Raw genomic sequence first — 13,222 nt, forward strand, 5'->3', positions numbered from 1 at the left:
TCTTGTTATTAACGACATATAGTGGCTACACATCAACTCACATCAATTAGGCAAGCGACTGAGCCCTAAACAATGCCTGATTAACCGTGAGCTAAGTGGCGCGTGAGGTGGCATGAAGAGTACGCTCTGCTGTCGTGTCCCTGTCACACATCAATCATTATCTTTCTCTCCGTTAATGTCTAAAGACCAAAACAGATCATTGTTTCCCCCAAAATAACTCCTGTCGTAGCAAATTTGTTGTATTGAATTATGTAATACAGATGTATTGTTAAACTCTATTTGTTGCTTATATTTTTTAATCTGAGTGTTGCGTAAAACAAGACGTATCCCATTCAAACAGAGGAACAGCAGAGTGTGTTCGGTGTGTGCACACACTGATGTTTGGACACGTTTCACTTCCTGGCCGGGTTGAACATTCTCGGTGTGAAAGCAAAGCAGCAAACACTCAAAACTTTGCAAATCTGTTGTCGGCTGTACGAGAGGCTGGATGCTGGAACCCGAATGTTGTCATTGTAATGCAACACTGCTCTGCGACGCCGTCCGTCTCGACTTGTTTTCACTCGATAGAGCCATCGTCCTGTCACCATCTCTCTGGTTCTACAAAAAGTACTCCCTCCTGCCATGCCGCCGGTCAACATCTTAAACTGAAAAAGTTCATTACAAACCAACTCTTTTATTCACGAAACAACTTGATAAGCAATAAATAATTGAAAGATGACCTTTCCCTTGATTTAAAGTAAACTACCCTTTGGTTAAACTAACTGACTATCGAGGCCGTGGCTAACTTTTGACAACCATCCAAACATGTGAGCTTCAGCTCACGCCTGAGCCACACTGCACACACACCGTCTGAGAGTGCAGTGTGGCTCAGGTGCGTCTCTTAAACAAGGTCTTGCCTATTTCTTTTGGGCGTGACGTGCACGGTTGACTAAAAACAAATCATCCTTCACTGTATGTTTTCATCAATATCTGTGTAGAAAAAGTAAAATATGTAGTTTAAACACTTTCTGTGATTACGTGTGCCATTACTGTATTATCATAATGTACAAATAAAGGGCACACACACTTCTTACGCCTTTTCTGTCTGACAATTATTTACATTTCTAATGAAATCAAACATTCGGGCCATTATGAAAGGCCACTTTTACGTGGCGGCAGCACACTCACAAGGCTTCTCCGGCAGGCAGTGTGGACTCAACGTCAGGGTGTTTTAGAGCAATGTGTGCAATTCTCCAACTCGCAGTTGTTCAGCAAAAATACACATGAAGAAAAGGACCCTGCAGGGTTAAACTCTGACGTGACCCCGGTTCAATCTTGATGTTATATTCCTGGATTTCCTCAAAAGGGATGGAATGAAGTAACACATTTCTCTCTGTTCTTACCATGCCCTTGTCTTGCAGGCACATCATGAGGGTGCACACATCTCCTGTGGATTGGTGGTTGACGATGACCATGGCTTCTTCTTCAGAGATGGGCCGAACGTCATCGCCCCACTCCGTTACTTCAAGGTAAAAAATATAGAACATTATTAAACAAGGTTGTAAATCAGATCTTTTACAGGTGCTCCACGAGTTGAATAGTCAACAAAACAGTTTCACTGAAAACGGTTGACAAGGTTTAAAAAAAAAAAAAAAAAAGGTATTATGCAAAGTAATTAACATTCAAGACCAAACAAACTCTTTAGTGGTGGCAACTCGTTTGCTCCAAACAGCCACTTGTGACTCATTGCATCAAAATAATTACAATAGAGTGAAGTAAGATATTTCTGGTGTATAAACCCTGAAATCCAATTTCTATAGCAACAGTAAATGTTACACCCTTTGAAACCGACCGACTCATCGTTTATTGTTCTGAAACTCCAAAAAGTGTCCCGACAATCCTATCGGGCGGATGTCTGATATCTTCGCTGCAAAGATCAGAGAGCAAACATTTGTTCCCATGCTTCCAGCTGCGACAAGTAGGTTGCAGAAGGAAAGTGTTCACGTTGTCGTTGTTATTGTTGCTTCTTGAGTCGCAGATGAATAAATCATGAAAAGGAACATTTTAAACTAGAGTATTGGATTAGTCTTCATGTGTATTAATCCTTGTTGAAAGAGAATGACAACATGTTGGCGATGTGGTTAGAAATGAGAAGTGAGTTTCAGGAAATGGAACCACAGTCACTCACTATTGACCACTCGGAGCAGAGGAAACAGCCCAAGAACAAAAGAGATGGTCTGTCATTTCATTTCATTGTCACACATTTTCAAATGCTTCCGATCATCTGAACGATCATCCGCACATTGTACCGTCATGAGTGGTTTCTGAAGCAGCCGTAAGATTGTCAGTTGCTAATCGATCACGGATGGCGCCGTTATCTTGGACCAATACATTTTAAAAAGGAAAAAAAATAGAATTACCGTCTGGCGTTTGTATGGCTGTGCTACCCAGTAAAGTGGCAGCTACATCTGTGTCTGTTCAAAATGTCAACACTTCATTTCTGAAGGAGGTGCCGAGTCCTATTCGACATTTGTGTGGTATTGTCCTAATCAGCATATTAGTTCTTGAGTTATGGCCAACAACATGCTTTGTGAGTTTGCAGTAATCTTTGACCACTAAATTCTAACGAGCTCATCATCCTTGAGTTTCAGTGGACATTTGTGGTAAATTCGAGGTACAGACAAACAACCTGAGAACATATAAATAAAACATAAGCACTAAAATGAGGCATTACATTTACTTGGGCTTTAGATCAAGGCTTATTAGCAATGTAAACATAAATGTTAAATTGTTTTCTACCAAGTCACGCCAGACCTTTTCTCAACTGAACTTGAGTAAAAGGACCGTGATCTGAAGAACTATAACAACATGAAACAATTCCTTTATGTTTTCAGTGGAATGTGCAATATTTAAGAAAACTGATTTAACATTCTGAGATACAGCAATTATACCTTTAAAGTAACCGTAAAAATAACTTCACACATCGTGAGCCGCTTAGTCCCGCTTCTATATTCCTGTTGCTCGCCTTAAAAAAGTGGGGAAGGAATTGTCGAGAAACGCCTCATAGGCCAAGTTGAAATAAGGAGTTATCCGTCAGATGCCTCTTCATAGTTTCACATATTCTTTGATACATTGCTTTCATTCTTTAAATCATTGTCCCATTGTAGAAGAATAGCCAATGACGCGAGGTATGTGTTAGCGTGTACCTTGTGAGTGAGTTATTAAATATAAATGTACTGTTCCTGCTCTTTGTATCAGATCGTGAAGACAAATAGTTTGAAACAGGGAGAGACGCATCATTAATGTTTAATGAAAATGACTAATGGCGTGGGCTTCAACGGGAGTCTACGATGTGATAAATCATTGAACCCGTCTGGTTATTTCCTGCAGCGATGCCGTGCTCCTACTCGTCCCACGCCTTCAAGCCGCCGATGACCCGCGTCTCCAGCAGCGCCCTGCGCTCTCCTGCATCATTGACATGGCAAAGCCTCAGAGCCTTCAGGCTCCTTCGCCAGCCGTCTTATTGTTGACGCAATACAGAGGAGCTGCAACAGTAGGAATAAACACGGCTTAGAGAGGAGGGGGGGGACACAACAGCCCTCCGAGAGACCGCATGAGCTTGCTTTGCAATTTAAAATGCACGTCAACAGCTGCATATTAACAGAGAACCCCGGAGGTGACGAGCTTCAGCCGGGGCTGCAGTAGTTTGTTGGGAATCCCCACAGTTCTGGGCGGGTCCGACCGAATCCAGCCTGTGGAATGCAAACGTTGCATCGCTCAGGCCTGAAGCTTCGTTTAGACTCTGTAGTAAAGGCTCCACGGCACTTTGTTGTGCACTTGTGAGTGTTTGTAAACTGACGCATGCGATCACGTGACTGTTAAAGTTACTTGATAAAAGCACTATTTACATGTGTAGGGATTATACAAAGAAGACCAATTTGCTTTTAAATGCCTTAAAAACAGGTGGTCTTCACTCTATCTTGAGTATATGTGTTGTGGCCAAATCAAATCGTTTACAGGATATTCAACATTTGTTTTCTTATATTAAATTTAATACTTGACTTGTTTCTTTACAAGCTTGTACCAAGGCGACACAGGTGTCCATGAATATGAGACACGAGTTTAAACCAAAGCGTTAGGTTGCGGAAGAAGACAAGTATGCGAGTCGTAGTGGTATGGTCACGTTTATGAAGAAGGCTGAACGTGACGGGTTCATGTTGAAAATGGATTGCTAGAAAATATAAAGGTCAAAGTGCACCAGTGCAGCACACACACCACCACTGGGATGCTCTAAGACCATTCCACAGCTTGCATACAACTATTGTGAAGAACCTGCCGTGTGGCCGTAACATACTATGCTGCATGGCACATTTTGCATTGACAATACTAATCTGCGACGTCTGTGAGTTTCTCCTCACACGTCGCCTCTTGAATATGACCGACTGAGCCATTTGACTCTTTTCCATACCAGCTACGCCAACACCAGATAACCGAGGCCGTTGCTAAGAGATGAGATTCCTTGAAGTGCATCTTCAAGGAATCCTTTCATTGATCGTTCCACTCGGAGAAAATCATCAACAGGAAACGACAACCTTCTTAAATACCACGTTAACCGAGGCCTACCATTGCAGTCTCAGTTCTCTCACAGCTACAGTCGGCCTTTTATGTTAAAAACTGCAATTATGAGCAAATGAAGACTCTCAATTGAATGAGATATAAGATTTGCCGTCATGTATTCCTAATGTATCCTACAGTTCATTAGCAGACATGACAGAACCCACTCCATGGCAGCGTCTCCGCTTGAGGGTGAGCGCGGCGTACAGGATACAAGCGGCACCGCGTTAATCATTGTTCATTGCAGCTTCTCGAATGCACTTTGACTTCGGTGCCGTAGCCTGGCAACACGGCAATCTGACGAATCTTTCCAACAACCTCGCAAGGAGATCTCAAGGAGACGCATGTTTTGGCATGTTCAATTTTGGCCTTAGTTTCACTTCCTGTTCACCGGAGACTTTGCTCGACGCTCACGAGGACGGGAATCAAGAGCACACCTCTGGAAACGTGACGCCCAACAGCGGTGTGTGGGGCGTACGTCCCCTGAAGGCAACGTCATTTCATAAGGAGCATGAATTCATACGCGCTGAAGTCCCCATTGTTGCAGGAGACGGGCAGAAATGATATCAGGGAGATGGGTCATCCGTCAGGTGGAATACATCAGGGAAATTGTCTTAGCGAGATGACAGTTATTAGCGCAGCAGGATGGACGCTGCAGGCACACCGACTCATCCGGTATCTGTGGTCAGCTAAACGGTTTACCGTTCCTTTTATCTGGCGTTAAATGCTCCAGTCATTACAAAAGTAGGCCGATACATTTGTTTGAAATCTCAACGTGGCCTACTTACATTTTTAATTACTAGGAGGCACATTATTATGTGGGCATAATTTGCACGATTTTAAATGAGATATGAGAGATTTTAATACCGCTTAATATAGTTAGGAATTTTGATTGTTATCATCATCGGCTATGTCACACATGGTGAAATGAGAACAACACTCACACACGCTTCTACAATTCTAATGGTTATGAAACCGTGATATGGTTCGTCAACGTGGTCATGGCAACATCAGGGGACACGCCCACACTGTTTCAGGGCATTGGGTCTTTCTAAGGAACAGGTTACTGTCGTAGTCCAGTAGTCTCCATGTTGGTTTAATGGAGTAGATGGCGCTCATCAAAAGATAAGATAAATTGACTGTGCACTGCTTTTAAAAGTACTATGTTGTATCATTTACATCACATCAACAAATAAAATGTGGATTTACCACATATTGTGTTGTTCAGCCACATCAATACGGTACAGAATTTCTGTACACGGGGGAATGAGACGTCAGCTTCCACTTGCAATCATACTAATGCAAAAATTAGTGATTTTATTTGCAGATATTTCCAACGAAAACGAAGACAGAAAAAATAATCAAAATACCAAAAACGTTCACATCAAACAGGAGAAAAGATTTGACACAGCTGACATTAACCGGCGCTCAGCGGAGGTCAATATACGGAGCGAAAACATAAAGCTGTAAATTGTCTCGGTCAAACAGGCGCAAATTAAAAAAACTCAGGACAGTGAGGGAGATGTCAATCAAGTCGGATCTGCCCACGCAGTCCAGAGAAGTCTAATCAGCCAAGTAGCCGATAACACGCGTGTGGGCGCATGGAGGCTGGAACAAACAGAGCCGTTTCTTTTATAGCTTCAGTGAGGTGATTGACATTGAATTTACTCCAGCCCTCACTACTGCACATCTGAGATCAGATTATTCTTGTACCAAAGCACAGAAATGGTCTCCTGGTTGAGAAATATGAGACAGCAATCTTTTATTTCCTTTTTTTTAAAGCAATGGTGATAAAACAAATCTCTGGTCCCTGTAGCTCAAATGTGAGGATTTTTTATTTATTTTTTAAACCGAATATTATGGGGTTTTGGAAATCAACTCTGGCTATGAGGAATGATACCTCAATTATTCAAAAGAAATAATGTTCAGAATAACTGATGAAAGTAATTAAAGTTAGTTGCAACCCTTGTGGAAATATCCAGGTGTTTCACAAACTCACCCAGAACAGGATCAGAAGTCTGGATCATGTTCATGTGCACAGAGCTGAATAACCGGGTTACTCTGTTTTAACACCACTTTCAAAATATGTTCAGACATGGCACCAACAGGTGTCTCGGGTGATCGAATTACAGATGAACAGCTCTAAAGCCAAATTCACACAACCAGCCTTTCAAAGTGGTCGTATCGTTCACACACCACCCGCGGCGTGCGCCCCCATCGGCTGTAGCTCACTGACTCCCCGACAGGTCCAGATATTTTGCGTACTCAATATCTCTTGAGATCTGCGGAGGGGGCGGGCAGGTGTTCGATACGCGCAGAACACAGGGACAAAACAGACGATTAAGCTATTGAGTCGAGTTGCCTCCTAATGCAGCATATGTCTACGGCTTTTATTTTTGAAAAAGGTCGGAACGGAAGGAGAGAAGCGGTTATGCACCGCTGTTGAATAATAAAGTGTTTGCCGTTATTTGATTGCATTCATGAAAGTAGAGGCCGACGTCACCCTCGGCTACACGTGCGGTTGTGGTTCACCAGAGAGAGGAATGAAGCTCGATTGTTTGTTATGGATGAAAGATTACGACAGCAGTTGCCTTGACTAAACTTTGACAGAAACAACAGGGAATACATCTCAGGAGCAACATTAATATGAATCATCTTTCTTTGAATCAAATATTACAGCCTTTCTTATATATATATATATACACAAAGAAAGTTAACACCTTTAGAACTAGTCTGATCTCGTCTCTCTGGCGAGTTAATAAAATATTCTTGTACACACCTGTGTATCCTCAGTCCTGCATGCAGAGCACAGCTCTCGAGTTTCAAGTTAGTCAAGACACATTTAACATTTAATGACCGACACTGGAGAACAACAAGTGTGTTCACCACGCAGCACCCAGACACTCTTACCGTCACTTGAGTCAAACTAAGCTCTGGAATGCAACTCAGCACATTTACTGAAGTACAATTTTGCAGAACTTGTGAGACGCTTTAATTTCTCTGACCGATAGCTGACCCGTGTAAACCGATCACTAAGCGTTAACCGCGGTGGAAGTGCCCAACAAGGCGACTCACTGTGAAGAGAACAAATGAATTCCATCATTCAGGGAGAGGGCGCCGCCATGAGACTGCGGGCCTTGTGGTGGACACATGCAGACACTTTTACAAGCACATTGTCCAAGCTCGTACGTGATCAGCTTTACGGTGGTCAGCTGTGTGTCTGTGGAGTTGACGCCGGTGTATTGAAAGTCCCACGTCAAGAGAGCGCATGTGTGTGTGATGAGTCGTACGTAGTTAGCAGGAACCTCACAGCTGTGACCGACGTGTGAATAAATGCTTCCATTTCCAGACACGAGCCAAGGTCCTCGGTCAACCTCGTCTGCCTTTAAGATTTAGCCAGCGACAAAAAGAGAGATTTAAAAAAAATCTCACGCATCTCATAACGTGCGTTTCCCCCGCTTGCTCCAGTTTTGCTTCTGGAACCAAAAGGTAACAGCAGCCCACCTGAAGAGAGCCTGGGCGTTTTTTTGTCGCTGGCTAAAACCTAAAGGTATACGAGGTTGACCGAAAACTGACATGACTGTACAGTTTCCAAGTACCATTGTTCCGCTTCCCCTTGTGGAGGTGATGCAACATCCTCCATCTTTGATGTTGACTGAAGCTCAGTTTCCAGACCGCAGCGAGGATCCCCGTTTCCCTGACACACATTGACTATTTTTTTAGTGCAAGTGCAGGCTGAACCAAACGGCATTAGAAAAATCATGCTCAACCTGTAACTACGCAACCAAAATGTCATATTGGCCTCGAGCCTTTTTTAGATTCAACATCCAAGCAGGGAGAAGTTGTGTATAAATGGTTTGCATCGGAGGCCAGTGGCACAGATACCGACACAGACATACATTGCAGCCAATGGCGCACCGAAAATGAGACAATAAAACCGCAACCTGGAGCATCTAAATGAGACGTGTCGTACAGATTCAAAGGTCGTTCACATTACAGGGAAGCGGTAGTTACACAAGACTGAGGGAAAGGTAACAGAGTGGATCGAACCATCGTTGTCAAAGTGTCCTTGACAGTAGGTCACATGCCTCTGATCCCGACACTCAAACAACATATTGGGTACCATGTTGATATAGCCATTATTTACTATCCCATACGGAATGACGAGTCAGATCTATTTTTTGTAATGCTACAAATATCCGACAGCAGTGTACTGACGGCAAGTTGACCTTCGGAGCTGATCCGCATGTGCCAAACTATACAAAACCAAAGATGCAACACTTGGCATGCCTGTGCAGACGAATACTAATAAAATGGACACTTTAATTAAAATGGCTGCGCATGGCGTGTCATCATGTCGCTGCACTTTACCGTAGCTGAGCGCATCGTAAAATACAGTGTAACAGTGAAAAACTTCATATGACCCATCTCTACTTTTGTGTGTGTGTGGCTTCTTAAACATCTTTTCGAGGCTCTTAACTTTGTGTAAAGATGTTGTAAGGGCCTCCCATTATCCTGTGACCACCATCAGCAAGCTTTTCCTAAATACTTCACAAGTGTTGCTGCATTGAAGTGACGTTTCTAAGTATTATGTGGCCTGATAATTCACTGTTCCATCATAACTGATTAAAGATGGCACACTGTAGCTGAAGACAAAGCACACATTCAGACTACGTTCACATGAGCGCATGTGGGATAAAGCCCAATACACACAGCTCTATAAACAAGCACATCAAATCAATTTAAGGAGTGCCAGATAGAAAAGGGGATGTTATATCCAATAGTCCAAATGTAATTTAAGGCACCATTTGCATGACATGGTCAAATGGTATCTCACTCACAAACAGTCAATCAAGGTCTGTAACACTAATCACTCAACGCCAGACCAGGTGTGAGGCTGCACGCTTTGCATTATTAATCAGTATACCTTGTTGGTCCTCATGTTCCCCACCAAGCAATTTGTAAGCCTTTTGCTCGCTGCTCAGAGGAACCAAACACCACCGGCTGCCGGAATCACTTCAAGATCACTTCTTTTAGCGACTGATAAAGCTGCCCGTAACTTATAGTAACTCCCTATTTGTGTCCAGGTCCACAGCAGTTGAGGAGCAACAGCCCTGGTGTGTGCCTCTTGTATTACATTGAGTCAGGTAAGCATAGAAAATCCCAGAAGGTCGTTAAAAAAGACCTTCTGGGGTACTGAAGATACATTTCCAAAATCCGCAAAACTCTTCTTCGCCATCTCGATGAAAAAAATATTCCATGACAAAAAAAGAAATGGGATATGTCCCCGCTCTTTTTGTGCAACACAGAGGAAGTATGAACATCGATATATCAAATAAAATCGATGTTAAAACAACAACATTGTGGTTCACACTGTATTTATAATGCAAAGACGTGTGTCGTTTGAGAGCTACCTTTTAGTTTGGGCCGGAAAACAGACACACAACTTTGATATTGTGGAGCAAAGTGAACATTCTCCATTCAGATGGTTTAAACATAAAAGTTGTTCACCACATTTCTGCGATTTTCACATATCAGGTTTCTCTTTCAGTGAAACACATGTTGACTCAAAAGTAAAGACACAAATCAAACTGTAGAGCAACTGGTTGAATAGCAATATTGTGCGTGCATCAAAAAGCTGTTATCAAGTCCAGCATGCAAAAAATAATAATAAGATTTGCATGTAAGGCAGTACGTGGAACAATGGCTATGTGTTTGAATCATTGACACTCACCTGTATAACCTGCGATCCAGCCCCATGAAGACACCATGGACAGCAACCATTTGAACATGATTCCTTCGACGTGCCAGAAAGTGGAGCTATCCCATATCCTGAGTGGCTGGAGAAGCACCATGTACAAGCAGTAGGATGGGATGGCGACACAGTTGTTATAAATCATAAACGCAAAACGGAACACACACTTGAGCAGGACCCAGCCCAGCGTGCCGGACCCGTCCAGGAGCTGTGCCATCCTGATGCACGCCGTCTGCAACAGAGACACGAGACAGTCAGAACCTCCTCTGACCAAACACACTACGAGTCACGCAGGTCCTCATCGTCCATTCTTACTGTAAACAAACTAATGCGGTCAGAGCAGGACGAATCAACGGTCACACACACACACACACAGAGAGAGAGAGAGACACACACACACACACACACACACACACAGAGACAGAGAGAGAGAGAGACACACACACACACAGAGAGAGAGAGAGAGACACACACACACACGAGGGTGAGGCTATCTCACGGAATGTAAACGTGACACGCGCGTAGTCGACGTCTTCTTCGGGTTACTCGGTCAAGCGGGTTTATTGTGACCTGTGGCCATTGGTTGTTCGTGACTGCCGGCTAGCTCGCGGCCCGGTTCTTGAAGCAATGAACGCACAGGTCGAACCTTAGAAGGACCAGTCGCACGTGACGGGGTTGATCACTTAATGACTCGCGAGCTAGCAGTCGGCGTTAGCATAACGGGAGCAGACGTTAGGAAATGTGTCGGGTGTGACGACAACCCTCTAGCATGACGACAAAACACACTCGCAAGAATAACAGATAAGAATAAACGGAAGTATTCGGGTATTTTACGAGGCAACATCGAATGGTCTCTATGATGTCTGGCGCAAAGAGCAGTTCTCCTCATCCAGACTATAGTCAGAGCCTGTAAAATTAGGACAAATCTGGCGGCGTATACTCACCAAAGTAATATAACTGAAGCACCCAGGGGGCGAGATGTGTCGAATGGCTGAAACGAGATAAACGGTGTCACGTGCAGCTACCCATAAACGGTTACGTTAGCATCGTTTGACCCGCCGACATGGTCGGTCTCTCTCAAATCCGGGCACGGGGATGGAAACGTATTCCGGTAACGGTACAACGAGCCGATGCAACCGCAGCAGCGCCCATTTAGCTCTCGTGATCCAGGGCTGCTCGGGCTCACAGGACCCCGGCGGGCACCGTCAGCTCGCTAGCTAGCTCGCGAGCAGCTCCTCTTGAGCGTCGGTGGCTCCATCTCAGCCAGAGATAACGGGGTAATTCCACCGATGCACCATCATCATCATCGTCGTCGTCAAGTTAGCTAGCTACTGAGCTCCCATTTGAGATTATGGACGAGAGGCGGGTTGGTCCGGGCCTGAAATCAACGCTGCCGGTTACACGGACGCAAACACAAACTGTAAACGACATATGAACATGAAGAACTGAGGACAGCGATGTTTAGTTTCTCTGCTGGCGGGGACCCGTTATCTTCCTCCAGACCTCGATTCACGCAGCGCCAATGTACACAAAAGATCAAAGGAGCACGGGCGGAAACGAGTCCCGTTACTTTCAGAATAAAACGTGATGTGTAGGAAAGTGTAAAGAGAGGAATTTATCCAACACTTTTTTAATTTAAAAATAATAATAGCAACATATCCAATGAAACATATGTATATGATATTGCAAGATCTTCATCTCTTCGTCCTTTTTTATGCGGTGGTGTGCTGGGGAGGCAGCATGAAGAAGAGGGATGCAGGGCGACTAGACAGGCTGGTGAGAAGGGCAGGAGCAGGGATGGATTAACCAACGGGCCTACCGGGCCCAGGCCCAGGGGCCCATGAGCTCAGGGGGCCCCTGGGCCTGAGCCTCCGCGCGTGATGTCGCTGTGATTAACATTGTATTGATATGAATATGATGATATGACACGATGCGCCGTATGCCGGTATATGCTAGGCTTAAGTCATTCATGTCAGTAACAGGGCCCCAATAGTCCTACTGAGGGATGGATTACCGAACGAGCCTACCGGCACCAGGGGCCCATGAGCTCAGGGGGCCCCTAAGCCCAGGTGCCCATGAGCCCAGGGGCCCTGAGTTTAGGGGCCCATGAGCTCAGGGGCCCGTGAGTTCAGGGGCCCGTGAGCTCAGGGGGCCCTTGAGCTCAGGGGGCCCCTGGGCCTGAGCCTCCGCGCGTGACATCGCTGTTATTAACATTGTATTGTAATGATATGAATATGATGATATGACACGATGCGCCGTAGCCGGTATATGCTAGGCTTAAGTCATTCATGTCAGTAACAGGGCCCCAATAGTCCTACTGAGGGATGGATTACCGAACGAGCCTACCGGCACCAGGGGCCCATGAGCTCAGGGGGCCCCTAATCCAGAGCCTCTGCGTGAAGTAGCTGTTATTAACTTTGTATTGATATGATGATATGACACGATGCGCCATAGCCGGTATATGCTAGGCTTAAGTCATTCATGTCATGGTCATATAATTCGCGTTATGTTGTCTGCTCAGCTCCGGTATCGTTGTTCCATACGGACTGTTTTGTTAGCGATGTAAAAAATATATATATTTAAATAATAAAAACAATTTGTTAACATTTTTTTTTTTTTGCGGGTGGGGGGGGGGGGGCCCTTGACACGTCCAGGCCCAGGGGCCCGTGGTTTCTTAATCCGTCCATGGGCAGGAGCTGTTGTTGGCATGGAACTGGACTGCCTAACATCAGTGGCGGAGAAAAGGACATTGAGTAGGCTGCTGACCATCTTGGACAATGACCACCACCCACTACACAGTACTCTTAACGGACAGAGGAGCATTTTCAGTGGCAGACTCCTGTCACTGTCATGCTCATCGGACAGGCTGAGGAA

The 13,222-nt window shown here is 44.6% G+C and overlaps 1 protein-coding gene across 3 annotated transcripts in view; it reads right to left on the bottom strand.

Annotated features, from left to right (window-relative positions):
* The window catches only part of lpgat1 (lysophosphatidylglycerol acyltransferase 1), a 33,065-nt gene extending 21,180 nt beyond the window's left edge, over positions 1–11,885 (bottom strand). Inside the window, exons 1-3 of one of the 3 annotated variants that reach the window (XM_056427885.1) lie at positions 11,293–11,885; positions 10,328–10,580; positions 1,383–1,501 (exon numbers count right to left, since the gene is read on the bottom strand). In XM_056427885.1, coding sequence (XP_056283860.1) covers positions 1,383–1,501; positions 10,328–10,565 — 357 coding nt within the window. In that variant the 5' untranslated portion in view covers positions 10,566–10,580; positions 11,293–11,885. Of the gene's footprint in view, positions 1–1,382; positions 1,502–10,327; positions 10,581–10,663; positions 10,698–10,847; positions 11,198–11,292 lie in introns of those variants that run through there. The other 2 variants (XM_056427887.1, XM_056427886.1) reach the window with 2 other exon arrangements.
* Positions 11,886–13,222: the final 1,337 nt, after the last annotated feature.

This window comes from Pseudoliparis swirei, chromosome 12 (assembly GCF_029220125.1).
Source record: "Pseudoliparis swirei isolate HS2019 ecotype Mariana Trench chromosome 12, NWPU_hadal_v1, whole genome shotgun sequence".
Lineage (NCBI taxonomy): Eukaryota > Metazoa > Chordata > Actinopteri > Perciformes > Liparidae > Pseudoliparis > Pseudoliparis swirei.